At 39.8% G+C, this 25,100-nt stretch overlaps 2 protein-coding genes across 3 annotated transcripts; both read left to right on the top strand.

Moving 5' to 3' along the window:
• The first annotated feature begins 2,917 nt into the window (after positions 1–2,917).
• On the top strand, positions 2,918–6,959 carry tmed7 (transmembrane p24 trafficking protein 7). Of its 2 annotated transcripts, none has more exons than XM_086174195.1 (4): positions 2,918–2,965; positions 3,289–3,470; positions 4,163–4,408; positions 4,988–6,959. In XM_086174195.1, the coding sequence occupies exons 2-4, from the start codon at positions 3,312–3,314 to the stop codon at positions 5,222–5,224; spliced, it is 642 nt and encodes a 213-aa protein (XP_086030321.1). In that variant the 5' UTR covers positions 2,918–2,965; positions 3,289–3,311; the 3' UTR covers positions 5,225–6,959. The 2 variants fall into 2 exon arrangements, with proteins under 2 accessions (XP_086030321.1, XP_086030323.1); XM_086174197.1 differs by having other exon boundaries at positions 2,921–2,965; positions 3,311–3,470.
• Positions 6,960–8,021: 1,062 nt separating this feature from the next.
• Positions 8,022–18,086, top strand: fem1c (fem-1 homolog c). The gene is made up of 6 exons (XM_086174194.1): positions 8,022–8,702; positions 12,365–12,534; positions 12,652–12,840; positions 13,796–14,307; positions 15,094–15,270; positions 16,222–18,086. Exons 1-6 carry the CDS (start codon positions 8,159–8,161, stop codon positions 16,484–16,486), a joined length of 1,857 nt encoding a protein of 618 aa, XP_086030320.1. The 5' UTR covers positions 8,022–8,158; the 3' UTR covers positions 16,487–18,086.
• The last annotated feature ends 7,014 nt before the right edge of the window (positions 18,087–25,100 follow it).

Below are 25,100 nucleotides of genomic sequence, written 5' to 3'. Positions count from 1 at the left end.
CTCGCCTCTCCCTGGATCCCGCGAGATTATGTCTTGGGGTCAAACGTGTTCACATTAGAAGCAACACTTGAAGGTTTATGCTCTCATGAGATGACACAGATTATATTCTATTCTTTTAATTTTTATAATCGCGCACACATCTCTTACAAGAATTGCAATTTGAAAACATTTCACTATCACCATGTGCAGCTTCCACATTAACGGTGCACGACATTTAATGCACATACCCATCTGTATATGTTCTTAGTAACCTATCTGTAAATTACTTGTAAATTATTGACATACCATGCACATAATGTTGATTTATTAATGCTCCTTTCCACTTCTGGCGAGATCCTAAACTTTATTCTGTTGCCCTGTACTGTCATTACATGTGTAATGACAATAAAGTTAAAACTAATCTAAGTTAACAAAGGTGTGTAGATGGAGGATCCTGACAATTTTCCGCCTTTATGCCATTATCCATGAAACTGGCAAATATTCATAGGATCTCTCATTTAGAAATGTGTCGCTAAATATTGTATGACCCAATTATTTGGTTATTTCCAGTATTTTGTTTGCGAGTTATTTTGAGAATGAGAAAGAGAACAACTTTATTTATTCCGAAGGAAATTGTTGTGCCAGAGTTTCAAGCAAAAACATAACAGTAATAGATAATAGTAGGAAGGAGGAAGAATAAGAAATACAATGAAATATAAATTGTCTTAACTGTTAACTGTTAACTACAAAGATTTGAACATTCCCTGCGGCTGAGGGAAGAGGAATTAAAAGCAATTTTTCAGTAATAATCAGACTAAAGTGTACAACTGTGTGAGTTTCATGTTGATGTGGAGGTTGAAATAGCATTACAATGTATACATTTTGTCAATATTATGCACAGTGTAGTTGATATGAAATGCAAATGTTTCATTAGATTTAAAATACTGATCAATGTGCACAACCACTTAGAACACAGTTAAAGCAATTTTCCTGAAAAATGTGATGAAGTTGCAAATGCAGCAGGTCCAAAAAATAAACGCATTTTGGCAATTGGCATCTGTTGATGTTTTGTTGTGACTGTTAAATAAAGGGTGTAACAACAATTATTCCTGACATCTGGATGATGGGTCAAGATATATTGTGTTCAATTATTCACAAATGTTTCAACAATTTCCTTTGGGATAAATAAAGTTGTTCTTATTCTTATTCTTATTCAGTTACACTTTAATGAGGGCAACTAAATCATTGTTCACTCGTAATAAATTTGTGGCAGTCCGCTTCACCACTTCACCCACACCCTGAACCTGCCTGGCAAAATCAGTCAAGGTCAAGCATTTTCCAAAAATTAAGGTTGAAAAAATGCACGTAACTCAATAAAGTGCGGGGAAAATGTAGGTGCAGTTAGAATCAAGTGAGACAATACAATACCAAGTCATTCAGGTACTACTGATGTGATTTCTTGCATTACCGTAATATGTATTTCATTTTCTGTTTTCTTATAATTCTCAGTTTTAATGTGGAGGGGATGCTAGTGTGCTTTAGGGTTGTACATCCTTCTGCATTTCGATGAGTAGCCCTTTGTCACGAAGAGCAATTGGTGAAGATCATGGGCCTAACTTCAATTTCAAAGATGACTTTGCCATTTTTTATGCATGTGGTAAACTTTTCCTGCATGCTTCAACGCTGCCTAGCATTCGAGTACGTTATAATATGAGTCACATTGTAAATTTTAGTGGAGGAGAAGTCTTGTTTCAGAGATAGTAAGGTTACTTTGAACTCAGCGCCCCCAGACGAGTCCGTTGGGTCGGAAACTGACGTCATCATCCATGGACTCCATTACATAAGAAGCCACGCCCCTCCACCTTCTTGGGTCATTATTATTATTAGTATTGTTACCGCACTTTTATCTAACAAATTTATGTTGTGCAAGGCTGCACCATGACACTAATGCTTTATTTACTTTTTATTTACCTTTTATTTACTTTTTGCACAAACTGAAACAATGAATTGTCGTAATAATGCTTTTATTATGATAAGATTATGAGATATGGTGAAATTGGGGGGAATTTTTTTCCCGTGCCTTTACCTGAGTTTGTAAAGCAAAGAGGACAGAGTAATGGAACTTAACGCTGAATGGTATAAGAGAGAATAAAGAGGGATCCTGGAATTTGAGCACGACTGCACAAATTAAACAAGAATACTAAAAGGGCGGGAATATAACTCCGTATTAGCAGAGAAAACCACAAGAAAGAAGAATCTATTTCAGTTATATCGTCGCCTTTACTAATTTTATACACTGACACAGATAACTGTTTATTTTTCTATCCATTTACCTGTCAATCTTGCATTATTTAATTCGACATTTGGAATGTGTTTCCGATACATTTGTAAGTGTTTTGCATAGGATCTTCTGAGTAAGATAAATCTCCCAGCTCCCCACTGCATGTATTTCATCAGCCAAAAACTCGGGCCTTTTTTATATTTCCACGTTAAACTGCACCACTTAGCACCTATTCGTTTGTTGTCTAGCAAAGTTGTGCAAAACGTCCTCAAGAGACACGTTATGATTCAGACACATCCTTTCACGAAGAGGCTCGGAAAAATGCATATATTTACACAAGTTTCTGTTTAGTTTGATCGCGTTCTCCACCCATATTCTGTGCGTGTTAATTTGTGTCAACTTGTTTTAGGTTAAAAAAAATGATTGAGCTCGTCGACTGAATACTCTGTTTTTAATTCGAATTTTATCTTATTACATTTGTTGAGCCTTTTTGTTTATTCAAGTTTACATTTAATTGTCCCGGCCACGTTGAAGGGAGTTGAGCGCTTTGTCAGTGTGTCGGTCACATGATCGCCTCTTCTTTTTCAACCAATGAGAGTGAAGGAAGGCGGGACGCTTTAGAAATGAAAGCCAATCCCGTGTTATCTTTGTTCCACGTTATTTGCTTTACATCCGTATCCGGGTTATCGGTTTGAGACGTTTGAGGTGAGTAGCTAGTGCTGACTGAGACAATAATAATTCAAAGCATTAACATTTAATTATCACTTTGCCTTGGTTACGACAAAAACAACCCACTCGCATCGATGCAGAGAAATCATACTCATCCTCAGGTTAATGGTGGTTGGCTAGCTCTAATTTACAGAGGCCAGTCCCTCGGCTATGAAGCCCTAAGCTAACAAATACTCGCTGACATCAATGTCCGGGCTAGCTTTGTTACCGATTAAGTCGTTTTGACCTCCCCGTTTTTAGGTTTGATTTCGAGACTGCTCATATTTCTCTATAAAGGTCCGCCCCCTTCTGTCTCTTAGGTTTGTGCTCCTTGATTATCAGGATGGACGGATCATTTCGATGGATGCTGCAGGTGCTGTGGGCCCAGCTTCTCTGCGGGTGGGTGCTGGGCTCTGAACTGACTTTTGAGTTGCCGGATAACGCCAAGCAGTGTTTCTACGAAGATATCATCACTGGCACCAAGTGTACGCTTGAGTTTCAGGTAAATGAAGCTATGTCTGCCATAAGGGTAACCATCTTAAAATTGGGATTTCGTTCTGATTCTTTCACCCCTTCGATCTAACGAGACTTGAAAAAAAATTAGTCCCTTTATTAACATAAATATGTACATAAATGCAGTAGTGATACAAAGTGTAGATAACGTAGTAGTAATGCGCAGTATGTGTATTTTGCTTTTTTATTTCCTGGGACTTCGAGTAACTCCAGTTCAACATAGTGACAGCCTGGGGGTAGAAACCGATTTTGTTTTTATCACTAATTGCCATAAACCTGTCTTGGGATCCCTTAATTCCTCAGCTAGGTTTTCTTTGTGTAGCTCTACTTGGTCAACTGTGTGGTTATTTGCAATGATTGAATACTATCTCATACTTATTGTAAATATTTTGGTACTTGGGATGAAGAGTGATATTAAACATGGATATACATTTCAATTTTTACATATGATAATTACACATTTGCGTTCATTTGCAAACACTATTTGAAAAGTCCTGCTATTTCAAATTTCCTGTACCATATGGCATAATGTATCATACCTTAAACAACTTATATTAAACTAATATCAGTGTTACCAACATCATGCCATTTCATAAGGAGTTATCTCAGGGCATTTTTGATAGGAACATGGTCTCTGTATGTTAACTAATTTTTTAGTAACTTTTCATCCCTTTGTCTCAGGTGGTGACAGGGGGGCATTATGATGTTGACTGTCGTTTGGAGGGCCCAGATGGGACAACCCTGTATAAGGAGATGAAAAAGCAATATGACAGCTTCACATTCACAGCAGGCAAAAATGGCACCTACAAGTTCTGCTTCAGCAATGAATTCTCCACTTTCACTCACAAAACAGTTTACTTTGACTTCCAAGTTGGTGATGACCCTCCACTCTTCCCAAATGAAAACAGAGTAACTGCCCTCACCCAGGTGAGTGTGTTTGAGAGAGATAATAACTTTAAAATTTTTGTCAGTTATTTAAAGGCTCTCATAAAATGTAGACATTTTAGGGACATAATGAACCACTTTGAAGTCTGTAATATTAGATATTGCATTAAGTCACATATAGTCACTAAAAGGATTCTAGTTATTACATTTTTGAGGAATTCCCCTGGCCTGTGTCTCCTCACCTCTCACTGATACCCTGATTATCTTCTGTTTCTCTTCTTTTCAGTTCAGGTTAGGTAAGTCCATTTTCTGCAAAGTGGATTTAAACTGAGCTTTGACAAAAATACTTTATAATTGATATTTAGTAATTAAATGACTGAAGTCATCATTCTAGCCCTGATTTGTTCAGCAGCCTACCCAACAATATTCTAAACGTATCTGAAAAAAATCCTCAATATAAATAAAGATAAAAATCAAGAACATTTGGTTCAAATTGTCCACCATCTAGAGATGGATAACTTTGCACTTTTTCCATCTCAAACACATATTTCTTGGAAAGTAAAGGATTCACAAACTAAACTCAAATATTATTTGTGCTTTTCCCTTACCAAACATTTGCAGATGGAGTCTGCCTGTGTGTCCATTCACGAGGCCCTGAAATCTGTTATTGACTACCAGACACATTTCCGTCTCCGCGAGGCCCAGGGGCGGAGTCGTGCAGAGGACCTCAACACCCGTGTGGCGTTCTGGTCAATTGGAGAGGCCATTATACTTTTGGTGGTCAGCATCAGCCAGGTGGTCCTGCTGAGAAGCTTCTTCTCTGACAAGAAAACCACAACAACACGTGTTGGATCGTAACAGTCTCGGCTATGAGACTTGGTTCATCACTTTCTTCAGTCATGCCTGGATCTTATGCATAGAGTAGATCGGAACAGCAATGCTGATCAGGAATTGATCATATCAACTTGCCAGGTCGTGCAATCTGACATCACCCTCATGCAACAGTGCTGTTCTTAGAAACTTTATGCAAATGCATCTTGAGTATAGATGTTATGTGTGTAGAAAGTTTTGAGGGATAAAAGAAATTACCAAGAGAAAGGCTGGAGTGTTTTGCTTAACTACCTGTACTGGGTGCCATTGGAGGCTGGTCAGGAAGTTAAAGTAAACCTCAAGTATATTTAAATGTTTTGAAATAATTTCTAATTGTGTTCATGTTTTAATGGTGTTCCTTTTTTAGTTTTACAGTTTCCCTCTACTCTCTCACACCCTCTTTTTTTCTAAACTGTTATCTACTTCCCTGGCCAAACTGCACTGAAATAAAAGAGGGAGAGAAAGTTGTAACTAAATGTAATAGTGTTAGGAACCTTGTTTTTTTCCCCTTTGTCTACTGAGCATTGGTATTAAACTTCAGATCTGTTGCTGATTTTAAAATCCTTGCTTATCTAAATGAGAAAATAGATAATATTTGATTTTTATCATCTGTCACTGCAGATGTCTGATCAGAAGAATGATTCTTGTTCGGAGCGGTCCTCTTTGAATGTGATATTGGCCTGACCACTTGTACAAAATATCTTAAGGCCTAAAGACTGCCTCCCCTCAGGAGGTTTGAATTAGGGATGAAAGATGACCAAAAAAGGTCAGTTTTGATTTACTGTAGTTTGTTTGAAATACATAGAATGCCATTTCAATTTGACCGCCCAAAGCAAATGCCTCTAAATTGTAGTTCAAGACAGATTTCTCAATTTAATCTATTTGACTCTGAAAAATGAAAAAGAAATATGAACCTTCTTTATGTATTTAAAAATTTTGTCAAATATAAATTGGCATGTCATCTTTTTTGCCTGTTGTATTCATCATCTGGTATTTATATTGTGGGCTGAGCGATATGTATGTAGAACTGTTGTAAAATGGTGTTCCAAACTATATGAATACAGTAACAATTGATTTGGAGTTGCATTTGTAATTTTTCCAATATCTTTTCAGATTGTTCACAATACTGCGAACTATTCCTACTTTACCTTGAGTGTCTTTTTCAAAAAAAAAGGACAGTAAGGAAGATTTGACACTTTTGGGCGATAAAATGTTTGACATGCAATTGTCCGATTTGAATTCCTTTCGACAGAAATGCCTGCATGTATGTCTTATTGAGAATCTAAATATAACTACCACCCATTATTACAAGAAGAGATTCTTACAGAAACAGAATGCACCGTCTAACCAGTGTCGTTTCAGATAAGATCTGAGCTCAAATGGAAATCTAGGTCACGGACATAGCATGAAAAAAATTGAATATAATGTGATTGAATTACATAAAGAATTTACTCATTAAACATTGGAGTATCCTACTATCACTACAAGACCTCATTGTGTCACACATATTGAAATGAGGTCTGAAAGGTATATAATGCTTAGTAAACAACTTGGGGGGGAAGCTTTATCAATACGGTCACTATTTTGTCGTTATGTCATGCTTCTTTTCCCCTCTCACACCTTAATGCTCATTGTTTTGGTACGTGGCTCAAACCCAGCCCCGGACCACTGTGGGCTACTTTTTAAGTTGTTGGAATTTCAATAAACTTTATGTTAAAACGCACAAGCGTGGATGTTCTCTTTTGTGAGGGGAGGATAAACCCTTGTCTTCTCGTCATGCTGCTTGTGTCCTGTAGGGAGTGACACAACCCAAGCCTTCATTGCCAACTCTGCCTGCAAGATTTAAAATGTACTTTTCTGACACATGGGTTGAAAAAGAGCCGATCCTGTTTTTGTTTTTTTTTTTGATGAAGGCGTCGTGACCGAAAGGGTGAAGAGGAGGGATTCTACCGAATAAAATAGCAGTTCCACTGTGGGAAAAGCAGATCTTGTTTTGGTTGTTTCCTACGAAAGAGCCTGCTTGCTCTGTGATTGGTCCGTTCACACGCCAATCGTCTCCTCGTGTGGAGAAAAGAGGCTGCGCTGGGATTGCTGTTATACAGAAACTGAGTCGTGATCATCCGGAAGAGCCGTGGGCGGATAGTCTTCCTCGTTTATTTTCCCGTCCGTCCGCTGACATTATTGTCGTGCTGGGCTCGCCGAGCGGCTACACGAACTGCCATTACACAGTGTTGTGAGGCCATGAGTGTCTACTGCCTTTCGAGGTTTGATCGAAACAACATCTCGGGTGCCCTTCTTGCTCGACCGAACAAGAGACGGAACGTTGAGTAAGTTATCCAAGCTAAGCTAGAAGCGTAACGGGTGGGGGTGGATTTTTTTATATATATTTTGGCCCTTTACAAGCGAAAATATTTTCCGCATTATGAATAGGGGTTGTGACATTAATCAGCGGGAGATGTAGGTTAAGTGGAGATGAGCTTGTTTGCGGGGAAAGACATGTCAGCGAATGTGAATCATTTGAATGATCAATAAAAGAGGTGTGAAATACTTCACCAAGGGAAGCTACTTGGGGCTAAATCGATCCAGGAAGTTGGCTAGCTACCTTGCTAACTGACAAATGTATAAGCGGACTAAAGGTCGACACAAACAAAATAGTTATTTAGATGGTTGAAGACTACCCAAACTGGTTTGTTATGTCGATTCTTTTGAAAGAGGTCTAGTGAAAAGTCACGTATTTCTGTGAACTTATTAGTTAGCTTTAACGCTAGCTAGCTACTCCAACGCTAGCTAAAAAGTCTTGCTGTAAACAAAAGGTCCCGAGTTCCACCTGTCCACTGCATTGTTAAATCACGAGTTAGTATTAACGGGCCACTTCACGGACATCGCCACCGTTTTGTTTCTTTTTCGAAACAAACCTCAGAAATGGATTTAAAGACGGCAGTATTTAACGCGGCGAGAGACGGAAAGCTCCGACTGCTCCAGAAACTGTTGGAGAACAAAGAGGGACACGAGGTTACCAAGTTGATGGGCGAGAAGACAAACGGTGCCACCCCGCTGCTGATGGCCTCCCGGTACGGCCACCTTGACCTGGTGGAGTACCTGCTGGAGTGCTGCAGTGCCCCCGTTGAGATCGGAGGATCTGTGAACTTTGACGGGGAAACAATCGAGGGAGCGCCCCCCCTCTGGGCCGCCTCGGCAGCTGGACACCTGAAGGTGGTCCAGTCCTTGTTGGGCCACGGAGCCTCTGTCAACAGCACGACCCTGACCAACTCCACACCTCTGAGAGCCGCTTGCTTCGATGGCCACCTGGACATTGTGAAATACTTGGTGGAGCACAAAGCTGATCTGGAGGTGGCCAACAGACATGGACATACGTGTCTCATGATTTCCTGCTACAAGGGACATAAAGAAATAGCGCAGTACCTCCTTGAGAAAGGCGCAGATGTCAACAGGAAAAGCGTAAAAGGTGAGTTAATGGGTGCACTCATATGACATGGCAAAGTTCACGCTTTAGTTTTGTGGTATGATCACACCTTTACGCAGGGTTCGACATTCCTAAGCTTGGCACTTCAGGTGATTTTGGGGCAATTGAGGATAAAGGGGGAATGTCAAAATGTATGTTCACAAAGGCAAAGTGATTAGATATGGAGGCCTTAGCATACACAAGCCATAATCAGCAAGGAATGACAAGTAATAAGTCAACCATTTGCATGTTTACGTCTGTAAATGACTCAGCAAGATTGAATGACTTTTCATGTTGGACAACAATGAGATAAACACAAAAGGTTTATTGGTGTCTCGCATTGTGTATGAAAAGTAATTGAATCACTCCTTGGCAGCATTTTATAGTACTTGTTTTGACTGGTTTAGCACAATAGCATAACTTTTAACATAGTTGATCTGTCATATCATAGTCCGTGTGTGCCAGATGGGGCTTTCCCAAAATTAACAGCATCCATAGTCTTGAGGTTTTATGTGAAGTTTTAAAAGAGAAACCATTGTATCAATACTTCAGCAGTCACTCTGCCCATCAGTACCAAGAGCCATCATTCATCAGACCAACTTCATATTATTTAATGCGTTGGAAGCTAGAATACTATGCATACCTTTTACAAACCATCTCCTCTTGGGTTTGTGACATATTTCTTGCTTTCTGGATTTACTTTTTTCATGAGGTTTGTTGAAATTTTGTCATTCATTGGAGTATGTTAAGGTTATAGCTGTGGGTCTTTATTCTGTATAGCTGTGAAGGTTACGAGTGGTGTACCCCATTGCATATAGGAAAAAGCATGCTAAATACAAAGGATACATACTAAATACAAACAGTAAGGTCAAAGCCATATTGTAAATGCTCTGTATGCAAAAATACAAATGGATAGTATTTGTATGATATTAGTGGATACACATCACCACAGCAGCCTGTCAAGATTATTATGATCGTAAATCATGTCACAATATATTGTTGCAATTTTGTCACCTTAGTTTGCATAGTTGTGTATCAGAATAAGTGCACCTGTTTTAAAGAGCAAAACCTATTCCATTGACTTGAGATAATTTCTGTTGGTCAATATGACGCAAGTGCTTTTTACTGCATCAAGAATGCAGTGCACTCACACCCACAATGAACACTATCACACCTCATCTGAAGACCTCCACAGAAGTGTGCACATTTATTTTGTTTAAATGTGTATACCCAGTGACAAAATCACGAACATGTTAAAATTGTGCTCTCATTTTTAAATGGTATGTTTCAATTCAGTGACAACTGTTCGACCCCTCAGTCTATTTATTTATTTAGAAACTCAACCATTTAAAAAAATAATTTCCTTCAAGTATAGTCTAGAATAGAATATTTCTTTCATCATCCCACAGTGGTGGAATTTCAATTCACACAGCAGGAACTGGATAGTGAAATAGAGGCATTCAATAATGTACAAGCAGTAAGATTCATGAATATCAGAAAAAATATAAAGAAACAAGAAATAAAAACAAAGTATGCAAACATGTGCAAAAGTGGCAACTAGCAGCGCACAGCAATGCTGGCAGCACCAGCACCTATTGATGTATGGCTGAGTGAATGAGTGAGAAGCAGTCAAGACCTACACTTTGGGCTGGTTGCGATGACTTTTGAAAAAATAGCTGGATTATCATCACCTTTCAACTTGATTACAATCACCTTATTAATCTTGACAGTCAAACGTTTTTGTAAAGCTAATCTGTGTCTAATCAATGGACTTCTCTTATTGGTTCTGTTGCTTTTAGAAAAGACAGAATGGAGGCACACGCTAATTTCAGTTCATTGACAGTAGTCAGATTTAGTCTGTCAGAGGTTCTAAGTATCATATCTATTGAATTTTTGGTTTCCCCATTGAGGAACTGTCTATGTTCAGCATCCTGACGCTATTATGCTTTTCCAGATTCTGTGCTTTATTTGCAGTACTTATCAGTTTAGTCCTTTTCAGTAATTGTGACAGACTTTACTGCACATCAATCTTGTTATGATCCACCATGCTGTACAAATTTGTGGATTTGACATGAATCAAGACTTCTGAGACTGTTTCTAATTAAGGCTAGTTGACTTCAAATATGTCAGCTTTTTGCAAACAGTCATTTAATTTGCTGTAATAACCATGTAGTGGGCCTTTGGCAAACCTGAACAATGTATACCCTGCATTGAACTGCTAAACTGGAAAATATTAGTTTAGGGACTAATATTGTGACAAAATAGCAGCCAAACTGTGATGCAAAAGTATAAGCCAGGGTTTTTTGTGTGTTTTTATGCTTCCTTCATAGTTGTACTAGATATCGGTATTTTGGCTGAAGCAGGGAATGATACATATATACATGCGTATAATAATGATAATCTCTGAACTAAACTTGCAATATAAACTATGTTCTGAGCACTGTTCCCTTTAAGCCGCGCATTTACGCAATTGTGCACTGCTCCAGCATTCTCCACGCACAGCAAATCTTTGCTGTGCACAAAATAAAATTCAAGCTAAACTGTAAATAAAATAAATGTGTTTAATTTATTTACAGCTCAGCTTTGTTGTTCGCGGAGAACGCTGGAGCAGTGCGCAATTGCAAAAACGTTCGGCTTAGAGGGAACAGTGGTTCTGTGTCTAGTTTTCTAAAATGCTTCCTATAGCCAAAGAGAGGTTTACAGGATAGATGTGAACAGTTTTAGGGTGAAAAGTAGTGCCTAAGCAACAATGACAGGCAAACAGCATTACTTTGAAAAGCACCGGAGGTATTTGTCATTAGGCCTTAGAAAGTTGACGCAAAGACAGGTTGGACACATGTAAATGGGTATTGGGAAACAGGCATGGCCTGTTTCAAGTAAATCTTTTAACATAAAAAAGTAGCGTATTCTTTGTTGTACTGATTTTTTTTTTTTTTTAAACATATAAAATCAATGTACATATCCTTTTTTGTTTACTTATAATCTCCTATAGTTATTCCACAGGAGCCTGTAATTTTGTTTAAATTTAAACTCCAACTCGAGGCATCACAAGGAGTGATAAACAGCTTCAGAACAATTTTGGAAATTGAAGTAATCCTGGCAAATTCTGCGTAAATGTATATAATGAAGTTGTAATGTCCATGTAATACCCATGGGACTCTTGTATCTACTCCCATTTTGATATAATTTGAAGTGAAAAACATTTCTGAGTGATTTAGCTGGATATGAAGTTCTGGTAGGGTTAATTTCAGTCACTTAAGTTGTTAAATAGTAATGCTTTTTAATCCATAGTTTACACTGTGTGTTATGCACTGAGTTTTATGAATGCTGAAATTCTGTCTTTACCAGTTAGTGCGACTGAAAATAACCCCTTCTTTCAGATTTATGGTATAGTAGCTCAGCTATCTTTTTCATCCTTCAATGGCTGTGTAAGAGGCCAAATGCTTCCTCTGCTGCTAATTGGAAATGCAAGCTACTACATCTCTCAGCTCGGTCGATAGTCAACATGAAAAGTTTTTTAAAATGACAGTCTTGATAGCTTTTTACTTTGAAAGGACCCACCTTGAAGTTTGCGAGAGGCCTCAGATAATTGTAGTAGCTACTATCAGAGAATTAAACAACCGCTTCTGAAATTATTATAATATGTGTGCCCCCTGTTTTAATAGGTAACACGGCTCTCCATGACTGTGCTGAGTCGGGTAGTCTGGAGATAATGCGGATGTTGTTGCACTATGGAGCCTCGATGGAGCAGGACGGCTATGGCATGACACCCCTTCTATCTGCCAGTGTCACGGGCCACACTAACATCGTAGACTACCTGACCATGCATCAGCAGGTGAGGATTACTTAAACTGGATTGGCATATTTTGAGAAAATTGAATCCATTGAGGAAATAACAAAAGCTTAAATAAAAAAAAAATGATTTTTTTTTTTTTTGGTTTTGCATCGACAGACAAGCCACAGGGAACGCATTGATGCCCTTGAGCTCTTAGGAGCCACGTTTGTTGATAAAAAGAGAGACCTGCTTGGAGCTTTAAAGTACTGGAAGAGAGCCATGGACCTTCGGTACATTGACAGTAACAACATTGTCCATAAACCGGACCCGAAGCAGCTGATCATGGCATATGACTATGCCAAGGAGGTGAGTGTTAAGCTGTTCTAAAGTGATTCCACTTTGAAAACCATTCTCTTGTAATGTGGGCCGTATTGTTTATTTTATTTTTTTTATAGCTGCATTTGAATCCTCCTTGCAAGGAAGAGACTTTGAATATGATGGTGCGAAGCTGCTGTCAAGGAATAACACATTATATAGAGATTAGAGATCAGGGTTACCCCATGTCCAAGTACATAGATTGTGAAGTAGTCTAAAGTACAGAAAAAAACTGGCAGTAAAAAAAAATATAATGAGTGAATGTTTGAAGATTTTCCTCTTCCTTTTTTTTTTTACCCCGTACATTATGACGAGAAATCAAATCCACCCACTTTACCTTTTGAAAAGAGCCCTAAAGCCAGTCCAACTAAATTGGTAGACCGCTTACAGCCTCTAGTACTGCTGAAAAAGATTGTAGCCGGTGTTTTTAAATGTGTCCGGGTACTGCTGTTTGAGTGGATATTTCCACCAAATGCCTCAACGGTTATGGCTATAACTGATGTCCTCAGGTTCTTAGTCGTGGGATGAGGATTCTAATTTGCTTGCATATCGGGCTTGCACCCAGTATTGTTCTTGGGGATTAATAACTGTAATTTACTGACCAACAGCAAAAGTAATTTAATAGAGCTAATCGCAAAGGAACTAATAAACAGCTATTGACCTGTATTACCCTGTGGGCAGAAAAATTTAACCAGGCAGACCACCGTCGTAAATTTTCAGCACTATTCCATGTCTTGTTTCCGCATAGGCAGTGTAACTCATAGTCTCAAACTTCTTATAATTTGAGTAAATGTAACTGTTCCTATATTATATCAAACTGCAAAAGAAGCGGTCACTTTATATGTGATATATTTGTCCCATAACGCGACTGTCACATATGCCTACATATTGATAATGGAAATAATACTTACTTCTATTAACATTACCCTTACTATCAACTCCCCAGGTAACAAATGGAGAAGAACTGGATGGGCTCATATCTGACCCGGATGAGATGCGCATGCAAGCTCTACTCATCCGAGAGCGAATCCTTGGCCCGCAGCACCCAGACACGTCTTACTACATCCGCTACCGTGGCGCTGTCTATGCTGACTCTGGAAACTTTGAGCGTTGCATAAATCTGTGGAAGTACGCCCTGGACATGCAACAGAGTAACCTGGACCCTCTCAGCCCCATGACAGCCTCAAGTCTCCTGTCATTCGCTGAGCTCTTCTCCTTCATGCTCCAGGATCGGGCCAAGGGGCTATTGGGGACATCGGTGTCATTTGAGGACTTGATGGGGATCCTTTCCAAAAGTGTGCTGGAGATTGAGCGGGCAGTGAGACAAAACGGGCCGATGCCCCCCGACCCTGCCCAGCTTAGCAAGGCTCTTTCTATCATCTTGCACCTCATTTGTCTTTTGGAGAAGGTGCCATGCACCACAGAGCAGGACCACTTCAAGAAGGAAACCATCTACAGGTTTGTAATGAAACAATGTCTTAATCAAGGGTGGAGCATTGGGGGAAAATTCATATGCAGTTGAGAAGCTGTCTGCCTTTGACTAGACACTTAAAGGGCTCTTTAAACTGCTTGGAAGGTCAAAGTCATTAAAGTACCATTCAAAACTAAGTTCCAGGCTGATATTAAGCTGTCACAAATGTGTGGTCTGGCTCAACATAAGAAATTTATTGCTTTTTTTCTCAAACTCAAAATTGTTTATCAGTTTGAAAGTAATTTAAACATACTGCATGAGTCAAATGTGTACACACACCAGCTTTAGCAGACCCGACGTCCATGACACTTTGGACCATTTGTGTGTTCGTTTCATACAATTTGAGTTTGGCAGCCTTCAATTTTCTCTTCGGTTTCCTGTCATATCCTCACCTTCCAACAGGCTGCTGTGAAAATTAGCTTTTTAAATGTGTATCGTGTGTCTCCTCCAAATATGCAAAATGTTTGAAATCCTTAATCTAGTGTCTTGAATTTTTTTTTTTTTGTAAAGTGGTTTTGTTTTAAGTTTGATTCTACCTTGCTTGAAGCTGTTGAAGCATTCCTTCTAGTTTCGTTTTTGTCTAGTCTGCTTTTGTACCATGAAAGTCTGTTTCTGACAGTATAAGAATGCAGAAATGAAAAGCATTTCTCAACTTGACACTGTATCACTGCAGTTTTTGTTTTTTTTGTTTTTTTTTTAATTCCTCATTTATATTTTATCTGTAGTCGGATTCCTGTATGTAATGTTAAGCACTTCTTCTATCATATCTGCAGATTTCTAAAGCTCCAGCCATGTGGTAAGAATGGCTACAGTCCACTCCACCTGGCCGTTGACCGCAATACTACCTGCGTAGGACGCTACCCTGTGTGCAAGTTCCCTTCGCTCACAGTCACCTCCATCCTTCTGGAGTGCGGGGCGGATGTCAACAGCCGGGATGAAGATGACAACAGGTTTGTTAATTCTGTTTGTGATTTTCTTCGGCATTTGATTACCAGGTCTCTCCGTGTTCAGCGTCAACGAATTCACAGTGTGAAAGTGCGACACGCTCCAGGCCCCACAATGCAGTTTTGAACTTTTTCATTCAAAAAGTGTTGTCAAAGGAAACCTCTGTTATCCGAAAAGAAAATGAGCAGTTTAGGTTTCCTCGTTCAAACTTGTTTTCGCAAAATGGCAATTTTGTGAAACCTTGTAATAAAATTCCACTCAAATGATGTGCCTGACTAATTTCAGATGTTGTTTTGCTGAGTGGATGTTGGTGATAAACTGTCTGTCTCCACATGGCAGACATTGTCTAATATTGTTTTTGCTCTATTCAACCCTAGCATCAACTCTTGCATTTATGTGGGATGATGGAAAGCAAAATAGTTGAATTAATTTCAGATCTGAGAATGGAGATAAAGAATGGTTGTGCATGGTTTTATTTTTCTTGAGGGTAGCTGATTAAATTGTTTTTAATAACCGATACGGTGGACAATTAAAAGCCTTCTATATCAATATTTATATGTGAAATGTCGAAGTTTCCTAATGGGACACAAATGCTGTTTGGATGTATATTTGTTCTGTTGAATTTACAGAGCTGCTTTCTAAACTATTCAACAACAATGATGTCTTCTGTGACTTTTAATGCCCCTCAGATATAATTGAAGTGAAAAGGGTATTTTCAGTAAGCCACAAACTTGTATAATGAATATGTTGGAAAGAATGCCGGCTAAATAATTGGAGTTTCTTTTTACCGATCATGTTTTTTTTCCCAGATCTAGTATCTGTCAAGCTCTAAGTTTTAGCAAGAGACTAAAAGTCTTCAGTTACATCAGCAAACTCCATTATGAAAGACAGAAGTATAAACAGGAAAATGCCTGGCCTGTGATTACCTCTAAAAATTGTTTCATCTTCCCTGCCAGCCCCCTTCATATAGCTGCATCCAATGGCCATGCTGACATCATGAACCTACTGATTTCGTGGGGAACACACTTTGACAGCACCAACGCCTTCCAGCAAACCGCCTGTGACCTCCTGGATGAGAAGGAACTGGCCAGGAATGTCATCCAACCCATAAACCATACCACGCTGCAGTGCCTCGCCGCCAGAGCCATCGTCAAGCACAGCCTGGACTACCAGGGAAACATCCCAGAAAGACTAGAGGCCTTCGTCCTGCTCCACAGATAATGACTGAGAACATGTTGAGAGGGGGGGACGGACGGGATTCCACTGGCCAGGATAATGACTCACAATTCGGAGGGCCTGAAAGACAGAGAAATCAATTTGGGTTTGCAAAATGAAACTTTTGGAGTATGAAATTGACTATTGTCCCCGTTCAAACAGAACAGCCGCAATAGCGAATGGATTAAATGGAGGAAGAGTGACCATTTCCTTCCTCTGCTCGTTCTCTCGCCGAACAGCAGCGAGGACGGACCGCCACAACTATGGGTTTGTATTTAAATGCAACATGGACAAACAAGGTTGTATCTTCAGATGATATGAGCAAGGGGTTTACACATTTATGCTTCACACAGTTTTTTGTTTTTTTTTTTTTTTTTTTCCTCCTTTTTGTTTGTTTGCAAATTCCACATTGCTATTTATTGAATGAAACTTGAGAGATTTTTCTCCATGCTGGCTCAAACCCAGCCTCCACTTTGCCTGCTTCCCCTTTCTCAAAGCAAGTATCGTGAGATCTTAAATATGCTGGGACTTCAGGTTTTTGTTTTTGTTGTTCCTCCCATCACTGTTAGCAACAGGGTTATTTTCTCAAATTTTTTTTTAAACCCATTTAGTTAATGTCATGCAAATCTGGATATCTGCCAAGGGGTGTGGCTTGTAGTACATAATCATTTTTTGTTACCACTTAAATGAACAGCAAAGCTTTATGTAAGGGGTTTCAAGTCTGCAAACACCGTAAGTGCTTTATTCTTCCTATGCACAGGCTATGCTGTTGGAAAGAGACTGTTTTATTCTGTGCACTTGTCTGTGCAATAGCTCTCATGAGTTTTTGTGTTTACCTCATTGCTGCCGTTTCCTTTAGTGTCCGCCAACTTGACTTGCGAGGCTGGTGGATGCGAAACCATTGTGCTGATTGTTGTAAGAAGAATGAATGAAATGCGAGTGTGTATGCGGTGTGAAAAATGAGTGCCACAGGACACGTGTCGGGTGGAGTCGCACTCGTGGAGACCCCCCCCCCCCCCTCCCCCCGAGCATGACTGGCACCAGAAGCCACAGCAGCCAAACTGTCTGCAACCTAGGCTCGTACACAGAAGTGACCTATTAACACTCTCACATAGCTGGCCGTTAAAGCGCCATGGCTCTGGAATATTCCAGATCCGAAAGAGTCCGGGTCGGTTTCCCCCATTGTCCCACTGTGCATGTGCAGCGGCAGCATACTGTATCAACTAATCACTGCAGAAAACCTTTCTTGAGAAGTCCTGAACTCTGAACTAGATGACAGCCAGTTCAGCTCGAGCGTTTTCAATTGTACAAGAACTGAAAACAAGCGAGCCGTAGGACGCCTCAAATAGTATAAAGCTTTGTGGATTATGTTGTTTGCACATTAGCTTTAGTTGTGTGGGTTGAAAAAAAGGGCTTTTCATATTTTCTAGGATTTCATATTGCAGTCTATTTACCCTTACAGTTCACTGGACATAGAAAATGTATGAAAACTCCCAGGGCAACTTGATTTGAATCTGCACTTTACTACAGTGGAGTTTAAGATTTGATACGGCATTAATCAAGTTCATGTCTTAATCAGTTTGACAATAAACCCATGTTGCACTTGTTTCTTTGTCCTCATGTCTTTATTGCCTCGGAGCAAGAGAGCATGATTTTGATATAAACAGTCAAAATGATTTTTGTCTAAATCTAAAGATGTATCTCTATGGTGTGTGTGTGTGTGGGTGTATGTATAAATGCAAAACCCTTAGGTTTTGTAGTTGTAAGGACATATATTTAGAAGACATCTTTTCTCAAAACTGTATGAACATATAATGTAACTGCACCAGCCGTTCCATAGTCTTTTTGCCCAGCTGTATATAGTACTACTGTTAATCGTGTATGAAAGAAATACGAGTGCATGGTTAAATGACCTGGCTCGTGTTAAAGCCTGAAAGCTTCAAGTCAGACCAAATATATCCAGGGGGATAATTTCCACTGTGCCTTGTTTTATTATCTACTCACATTTACCCTTTTAAGCGACAGCCTTGACTTTATGGGATTTTCCAATCTAAATTGATTCCTTGAAAATGGTTTGTTAGGTTTGGCTTTTTGTGATCGCTAGGGCCGCTGTTTGGGAACGTCAAAAACGACTCCTTGCATGGAAAATCAGACAGCTGATTCAACAACGAGAGTCACGGGGTCTCCTGTCGGCTCCGATAAATGACATTACTCAATACCATTTCTAACCTATCGTCCAGTACAAGGGGAATTTCTGGTTTCTTTAATTGTAAGCAGACCATGATAATCGCTGGAAACTTCGTGATGTGACTGAAACACGTTTGGCTTCTTTTTAATATATTCTACGTTGGTACGCCACTCTTGTGTTTTCCTTTTGCTTCTCTTATATTTGAGTCAATGAGTACTGCGCTTATTTCAGACACCTGATCTGGGATCAGGTCCCCAGAGCTCCCCTCAGGACAGGAATGTGGCATGAGAAAACTTTTGCATTGTAAGGGGGGTTACTCATCCTCTGCATTTAGGGGTTCCAGGAAAAGGACCAAATTAGCTCTGCTAATTTACAGGTTTGGTGATCAGTGTTAGTAGCTTTAGACGTGGCAAAGTGAGTGGGTGTGCTCTTAAGAGAACCAGGGCTGTTTTTGCTCTGCTAAGTAATTCTAGCAACAATTAGAAGGAAAAGGAAACGTTCCTGTGTTGATCTGAGGAGGCATAACAAGACCATTGCTGTCTGATACTCAGTCTAACAAGATTTGACAGCAGCCAAGATGGCTTAGATAATATTTTTCAAATTAACAGAGTGAAAAATGGGAATGTGTTTCACCAGTGTTTTTACAGTTTACTCATTGACCATGTATATTGTATGATACAGTTCATATTTTGTACGCTTTAATGTGCATTTTTAAGAAAATACCTAGAACAAGCTGGAAATTACCAATAATTTAGCCCAAAGGGAGGAATAACTCCTTTTTATGGAAATTCGGGTGAACTGATAAAACGAGAACATGTGAATCATTTGTTTTCTGCAGGAGTAAGAATGAAACTAGTGGATTGGCAAAGCACAGACCAAAAGTTAGATATTAAACACGACAGCAGATCTGTCGAAACTTGCCCCCCCCCCCCGCACGCAAATGTTAGGAGTGTTAAGATTTCATTGGATACTTAAGTTAAAGTGACTTATATTGGCTTCAGACTATTGAATTTTAATTTTTTCGAAGCCAACATACCACCTGCTTGAGTTTTGGAGAAGAGCTTTGCAGAACACGATTTGAGGAGACCGTTATCAAACTAAATACTTTAGAAAAAATACTTTAGAAAATACTTGTAATTGGTTCCTGGGAACGGCAAGTACCGGAAAGTATGAAAAAAAAATTCATATCAATCTTGCAATTGAGATCATTTAACTCCCACTGTGAGGCCAAAATAATTGCATAAAGATATCAAGAAGTAACTGTTAGAGATGTCTCTATTTGTTCTCTTGGAAACACACACACACACACACACACACACACACACACACACACACATACACAGCATCAACCAGGAACGGAATGTCGCACCTATCCTGAGTGTTCTCTGATGAGTCACCACAAGGATCTCTTGCAAAGCTAAGAGGGAATTTCTTAATGAGTCACGATCACTATGCGTAGGGTGTGCATGTGGATCAGAGTCTAGTGTTTTCCAAGTTAGTACTTCTCTTATCGGCAATTTGAAACCATGTTGTATACTGTTACTGTTACATCACAGAAACGTGCAAACTGAGCAATAATGTAAACGAACATTGACCAGCAAACCGTGAATGGCGGCAATATTGTTATAAACAACTTTTCACGTGCATTTTGGGATTCACGTGACTCAACTGGCCCTGCCACCGTGAAGTGCATTTTTGTACTCTGCTGTTTTGCTTGGTTATGACCACACCCAGAATTATCTGTCAAAGATGGAAAACATATTGAGCTATAAATAAGGACAGCTGATCATTGATTCAGTGAACCTTAGTTTCAAAAAGCACCCACTACACGGGGACACAGTCAGCTGGGGGCTGTTGTGCTGTTCACTGGCCGTGCAATCTTTCTTTACAGGCATTTGGCGTATTAAGATAACATTGATTTCATTCAGCGGCCATAACATTCCTCTGTGATAGTGATACTTGACTCGATGTTGCGTGTGGTTCTGGGCGTAGCACGGGCTTCGGCTCCGTGCACCACCGTGTCGAACATGTGAGTGTTCATGTGGTGAAGCTGCACCTAAACTGGCACCAGAGGTTTAACAGAGTTTAACGGAGCCCAAGGCTCCGTCCCAAACTGGATGGTTATACAATCGAGGCGGGGAGAACAGAGGAGATCTAGAAAGGGCTTGGATCCGGCAGAAAGACTTTCATCGCCTGATTTACTTGATCCACTTGTAAAACCAAACTAAGTTGATGATACTTCAATGAAACCAGTAAGAGAATGTGTTATGAAATGACTTGATATAACTTCATTTACATTTAAAGTGTTTTTGGAGATGTGTGCAACAAATATGATACAGCAGGAATAACATAAAGTGCCTGCAAATCTTTCATCATTATGAGCCATTTGAAAAAACATTCAAAAAAACAAAAACACTCCGTTCTCAGTACTTATCTATAGGCTTTTCAATAAAACTGCTTTAATTTTCCTGGCGGTGTTACCTTACAGTGCCTTTCAATTTAAATGTTGTGCATGAAATTGAAGGATCACTGGATTTGTTCCAGTGTTCCATCACGGTTGGTTTTCTTTAAATTTTCTAAACGTCAAAGAGAACCATGTTTTTTTTGTTGTTTTTTTTTTTTTGCAGAAGGAACGTTAACATGACACCTCGTAAAAATGCTCGGATGTTCAACTACCACAAAGTTCCACGAACACCAGTTTTGATAATATGGCTTATTTTCCTGGCCTTTTGGCAGCTCTGTTAGCTCAGCCTACTTCTGTCCTGTCTATATTTAGCGCTGAATAATGCCCAGTTGGAAAGCTGCCCTACATAAAGCGCCACCATCCCTGAATGACTGCAGGTGTTCGTTGAGTAGACACCTTTCTGCTCCTCGTGCCTCTGCGTGTCGTGCAAGTCGCCACAAGACGCACCAGCGATTGCACACCCGTCTCATTTGTTTAGCACAAAAAGCAAATAACTAAAGTTATTCTTATCTATAAGCATGTGCAAGTTAATGCCACCAGTGCAAATGAAATGATTAATTTTAATTGTTGAGTTCTTCCAATTAACTTTTTCCTTTTATATATTGGTTTGAAGATAATTATCTAATGTTAGGTTTTGGGGGACAGCACTCAACCGGCGACACTAAGGCACAGTCGGCAAGAAGACGTTCCAGCAATGAATGCTGCATGAACTCAATGCAAACCTTTTACAAAGTATGTTAAATTGTCTAAACAAAACTCCTGCAACTTTTCGCTAAATGGATGCTGAACCCACCAGCCAACCTCAAAGGTGCAAAGAGCCTCCACATGGAAATATTTAAGGTTATCTTAAGGGTTATTCATTCATTCTCTGTACTGCTGGACCAGTTGCGAGTCACAGGGCCGCATTTAGAGACATAAAACCCTTTGCTCCCTCATTGACGGGTCTGGGTAATTTGGGGTCTCCGGTGAACCCCCCGCTTGCTTTCGGAGTGAGCGAGGAAACCGGAGAACCCGGAGGGAACCCATTCAGACGCGGGTAGAACATGGAGACTCATGGAATACGTCTTATTATATATTATAATATATGTTTGACCAAAACGTCTAGATCAGGGGTCGGCAACCCGCGGCTCTTTCATCCTTACACTGGGGCTCCGAGTGGCTTGGGAAAATAAATTATAAGTATTTAATTGAACTGTATTTCATTTGTGTTAGTTCCTTTTCTTAATTTTAGTTATAAATTGGAAGATTGTTGTGATCTTGAAATATTAAAATAAGATTATATAATAATCATAATATACGTCACACCCGCGGAAGCCGGTAAACCCACCAAGACACCGTCAATTTGTCAAGACTTTCAACCACAGGTAGGCAAAATATGAAAAAACAGTATATACAGTGGTACCTTTATTTTAGACGTCAAAAAGTAACTGCGGCTCCCAGTGTTTTCTTTTCTGTGGAAACCGGGTCCAAATGGCACTTAGGGTGTGAAAGGTTGCCGACCCCTGGTCCAGATCAATGCTGCTAGAGACTTGCAAAAATACAATTTAATTAATGTAACAGTGTTTGCAGTTTCATAAAAAAATTATGAAAAAAAAATTAAACATTTTACATTATACCCTTAAAACCTTGCAATCTCCGGTATCCAAAGCTCCATCCTGACCTTTATGACATGACCGACTGAGATCTTCATTAATGGATCTACAAATACACATAACATGTCACCTGACCGGAGAATTCATGGATCTTGTGTCACGTTGAACAGTCCGCTCACAGTTTTATTCATCATTTTCTTTTGCTTTGTGAGTAGTGATGATGTACCATAGCCGAAATCACTACATGAGGAACACTGTCCTTTTCAAGATGCTTCTCTGCTGCAGCATCTCTCTGCAAAATTGTCGTCTGATGAAGTCCTAGACAATGGTGCACGTTTATGAGAGAACTATCATGACACGTAGAAAATATCTACATTGCATTGCATTCACTCGCGAAGTTAATGACTCATACAACTACTCATCTGTTTCACGCTGTCCATAAAGAGGAGATAATGGTAGCCTATAATAGTTTATGATAGTACTTTCTCTGCCAACTCACAGCCTGAGAGTGGATGAGGGGAACATTTTGCCAAGCGGGTATATTCAGCGGGTATATCGGATTTGCCGTGTTTCAAATTCTGCAGTGGTTCTTGCCCCGTATAGTTTCCTGTACAGAAATGACTTGCGACTCTTGGGATTCGTGTTCTCCTCTGCTTACTGTCCCTGCTGGCTAATGGACATATATTCTAAAAGTCTTACAATACCGTTACATCTCTCTTTTTTTTTTTTTTTTTTTCAAATCAGTTCAACTATTCACTGTCTTCCTTGTGGATTATTTATAGCATTCTTTTTATCACTCCAAATTGGAATTTTGGCACCGAACAGCCCACTACTGTGTCTCAAAATAGAGGCCTTGTAAAGTCACGTGAAATTGTCCGCACTGGATTGGCCAGGGGGATCCTGAACTTTTCTTTTTTCTTTTTCCCTGTCATCCATGTCTGTCACCGTCTACAGATTACTTTATGTGTGTGTGTGTGTGTTTTTTTTAATGCGTGTGTGAGAGACAGAGAGAGAGAGAGAGCGGATGATTAAATGTCAGTGCTGACCCGGGGGGTGCTAAGAGCGGGGCTGATTGCAGACGTGCCATGCAGGGTTCACAGGGTGTGCTCGGGAACACCAAAGTGTGCATGTGTGTGACTTGACTGGCAGACCTTCCACACTGAAGTCCACAGCTGGTACCACTCTGCATCTGACTTTTAATAAGGCTGCAGTCCTCCACTCATTTAACCTCCCGAAAACATCATCCCTTTTCGTACCGTTGTTTAAAATCAACACTCATTCGGACGTCTCCGACCCCGCTGCTGTTTCCAGAAGTGCCTTTACGGGTTTCCCACCGTGCCTTGACAGACAGGAATTTTCATTTTGTTTATGAGTGTGACTTTACTCTGATTTTCTGTTTCAAGTGTGGGAGTGACACAAGTACATGCGATTCCAAGCTATTTTATTCTTGTAATTTGTCCTTTTAATATTTTGGCTGTAATCCGCGTGTGGGCAGATGCCGTGTCTCACACTGAAATCTGGGTTAAGCCCGATATCCTGAAGAGACAGAACCTTATTTCCAGATGGATGACATATTCCCTGTTTGACCTCAAGGTATCAAATCTACTTTGATTACAATATAATATACTGAGCATCTAATTAGCTCACTTGTAGTATACTCACTTGTTCACACTTTCACACTCGTGGAAATTATTTTGGATTTTAAGTTGCCTAAAAATGAATTTTCATATTCATAAAAGATTTCTTATTTCAAGGTAGGTGTCTGCATGTTTGCATGTTTGGTGCCCATTCAGTTACAGTTTTTCATTGAATGATGTTATTGTGAACATTCCACCAAAGCTAATGCTCACATTAGTGGCTATCAGCAATATTGTTAGTTGTTTTGATTTGACATGCTTTATTTCAGGAATTCTGAGAAAATAATTTTGTTTTTGAGTCAAATATGAGATAAAAACACCACAGAATCAGTTGTGGGGCCACGTCACCACCTGCCCTCTTAGGGGCATTTTGACTGGCCGTTATATCGATTAAAAAATTGTTGAGTTGTTTGACTGTAGCTGTCCAGAGGAACATGTGTGTTCCAGATAATCTGACAATGAACTTGGTGTCACCTAAATTTGAAGCCAGCCAAGTTGAATGAAGGGCTCAGTGTGTAAAGCCAAGTCTGAGGCCAGAAAGGAGACGGGCGAAAGAGAGAGATTTAAAGTGAGCTATTATTTTATGATGTTGGGTAACAGACACCGGCAGGCCGGAATACCTGCAACGTTTTTCTGGACACCGGATCCGTCCCTGGCACCGCGGGACAAACACCACGGCTGTCCTTTGTGTAAGTTATCAGCCGCTGATTGACACTAGGACAGACTGAGACAAATGTGT

The sequence above is a fragment of the Fistularia commersonii genome, chromosome 26 (genome assembly GCF_037954325.1).
Source record: "Fistularia commersonii isolate RoL2024-O1a breed Wild chromosome 26, RoL_Fcom_v1.0, whole genome shotgun sequence".
NCBI lineage: Eukaryota > Metazoa > Chordata > Actinopteri > Syngnathiformes > Fistulariidae > Fistularia > Fistularia commersonii.
The sequence above is the reverse complement of the archived record's forward strand: the minus strand, read 5'-3'. Positions and strand labels throughout refer to the sequence as shown.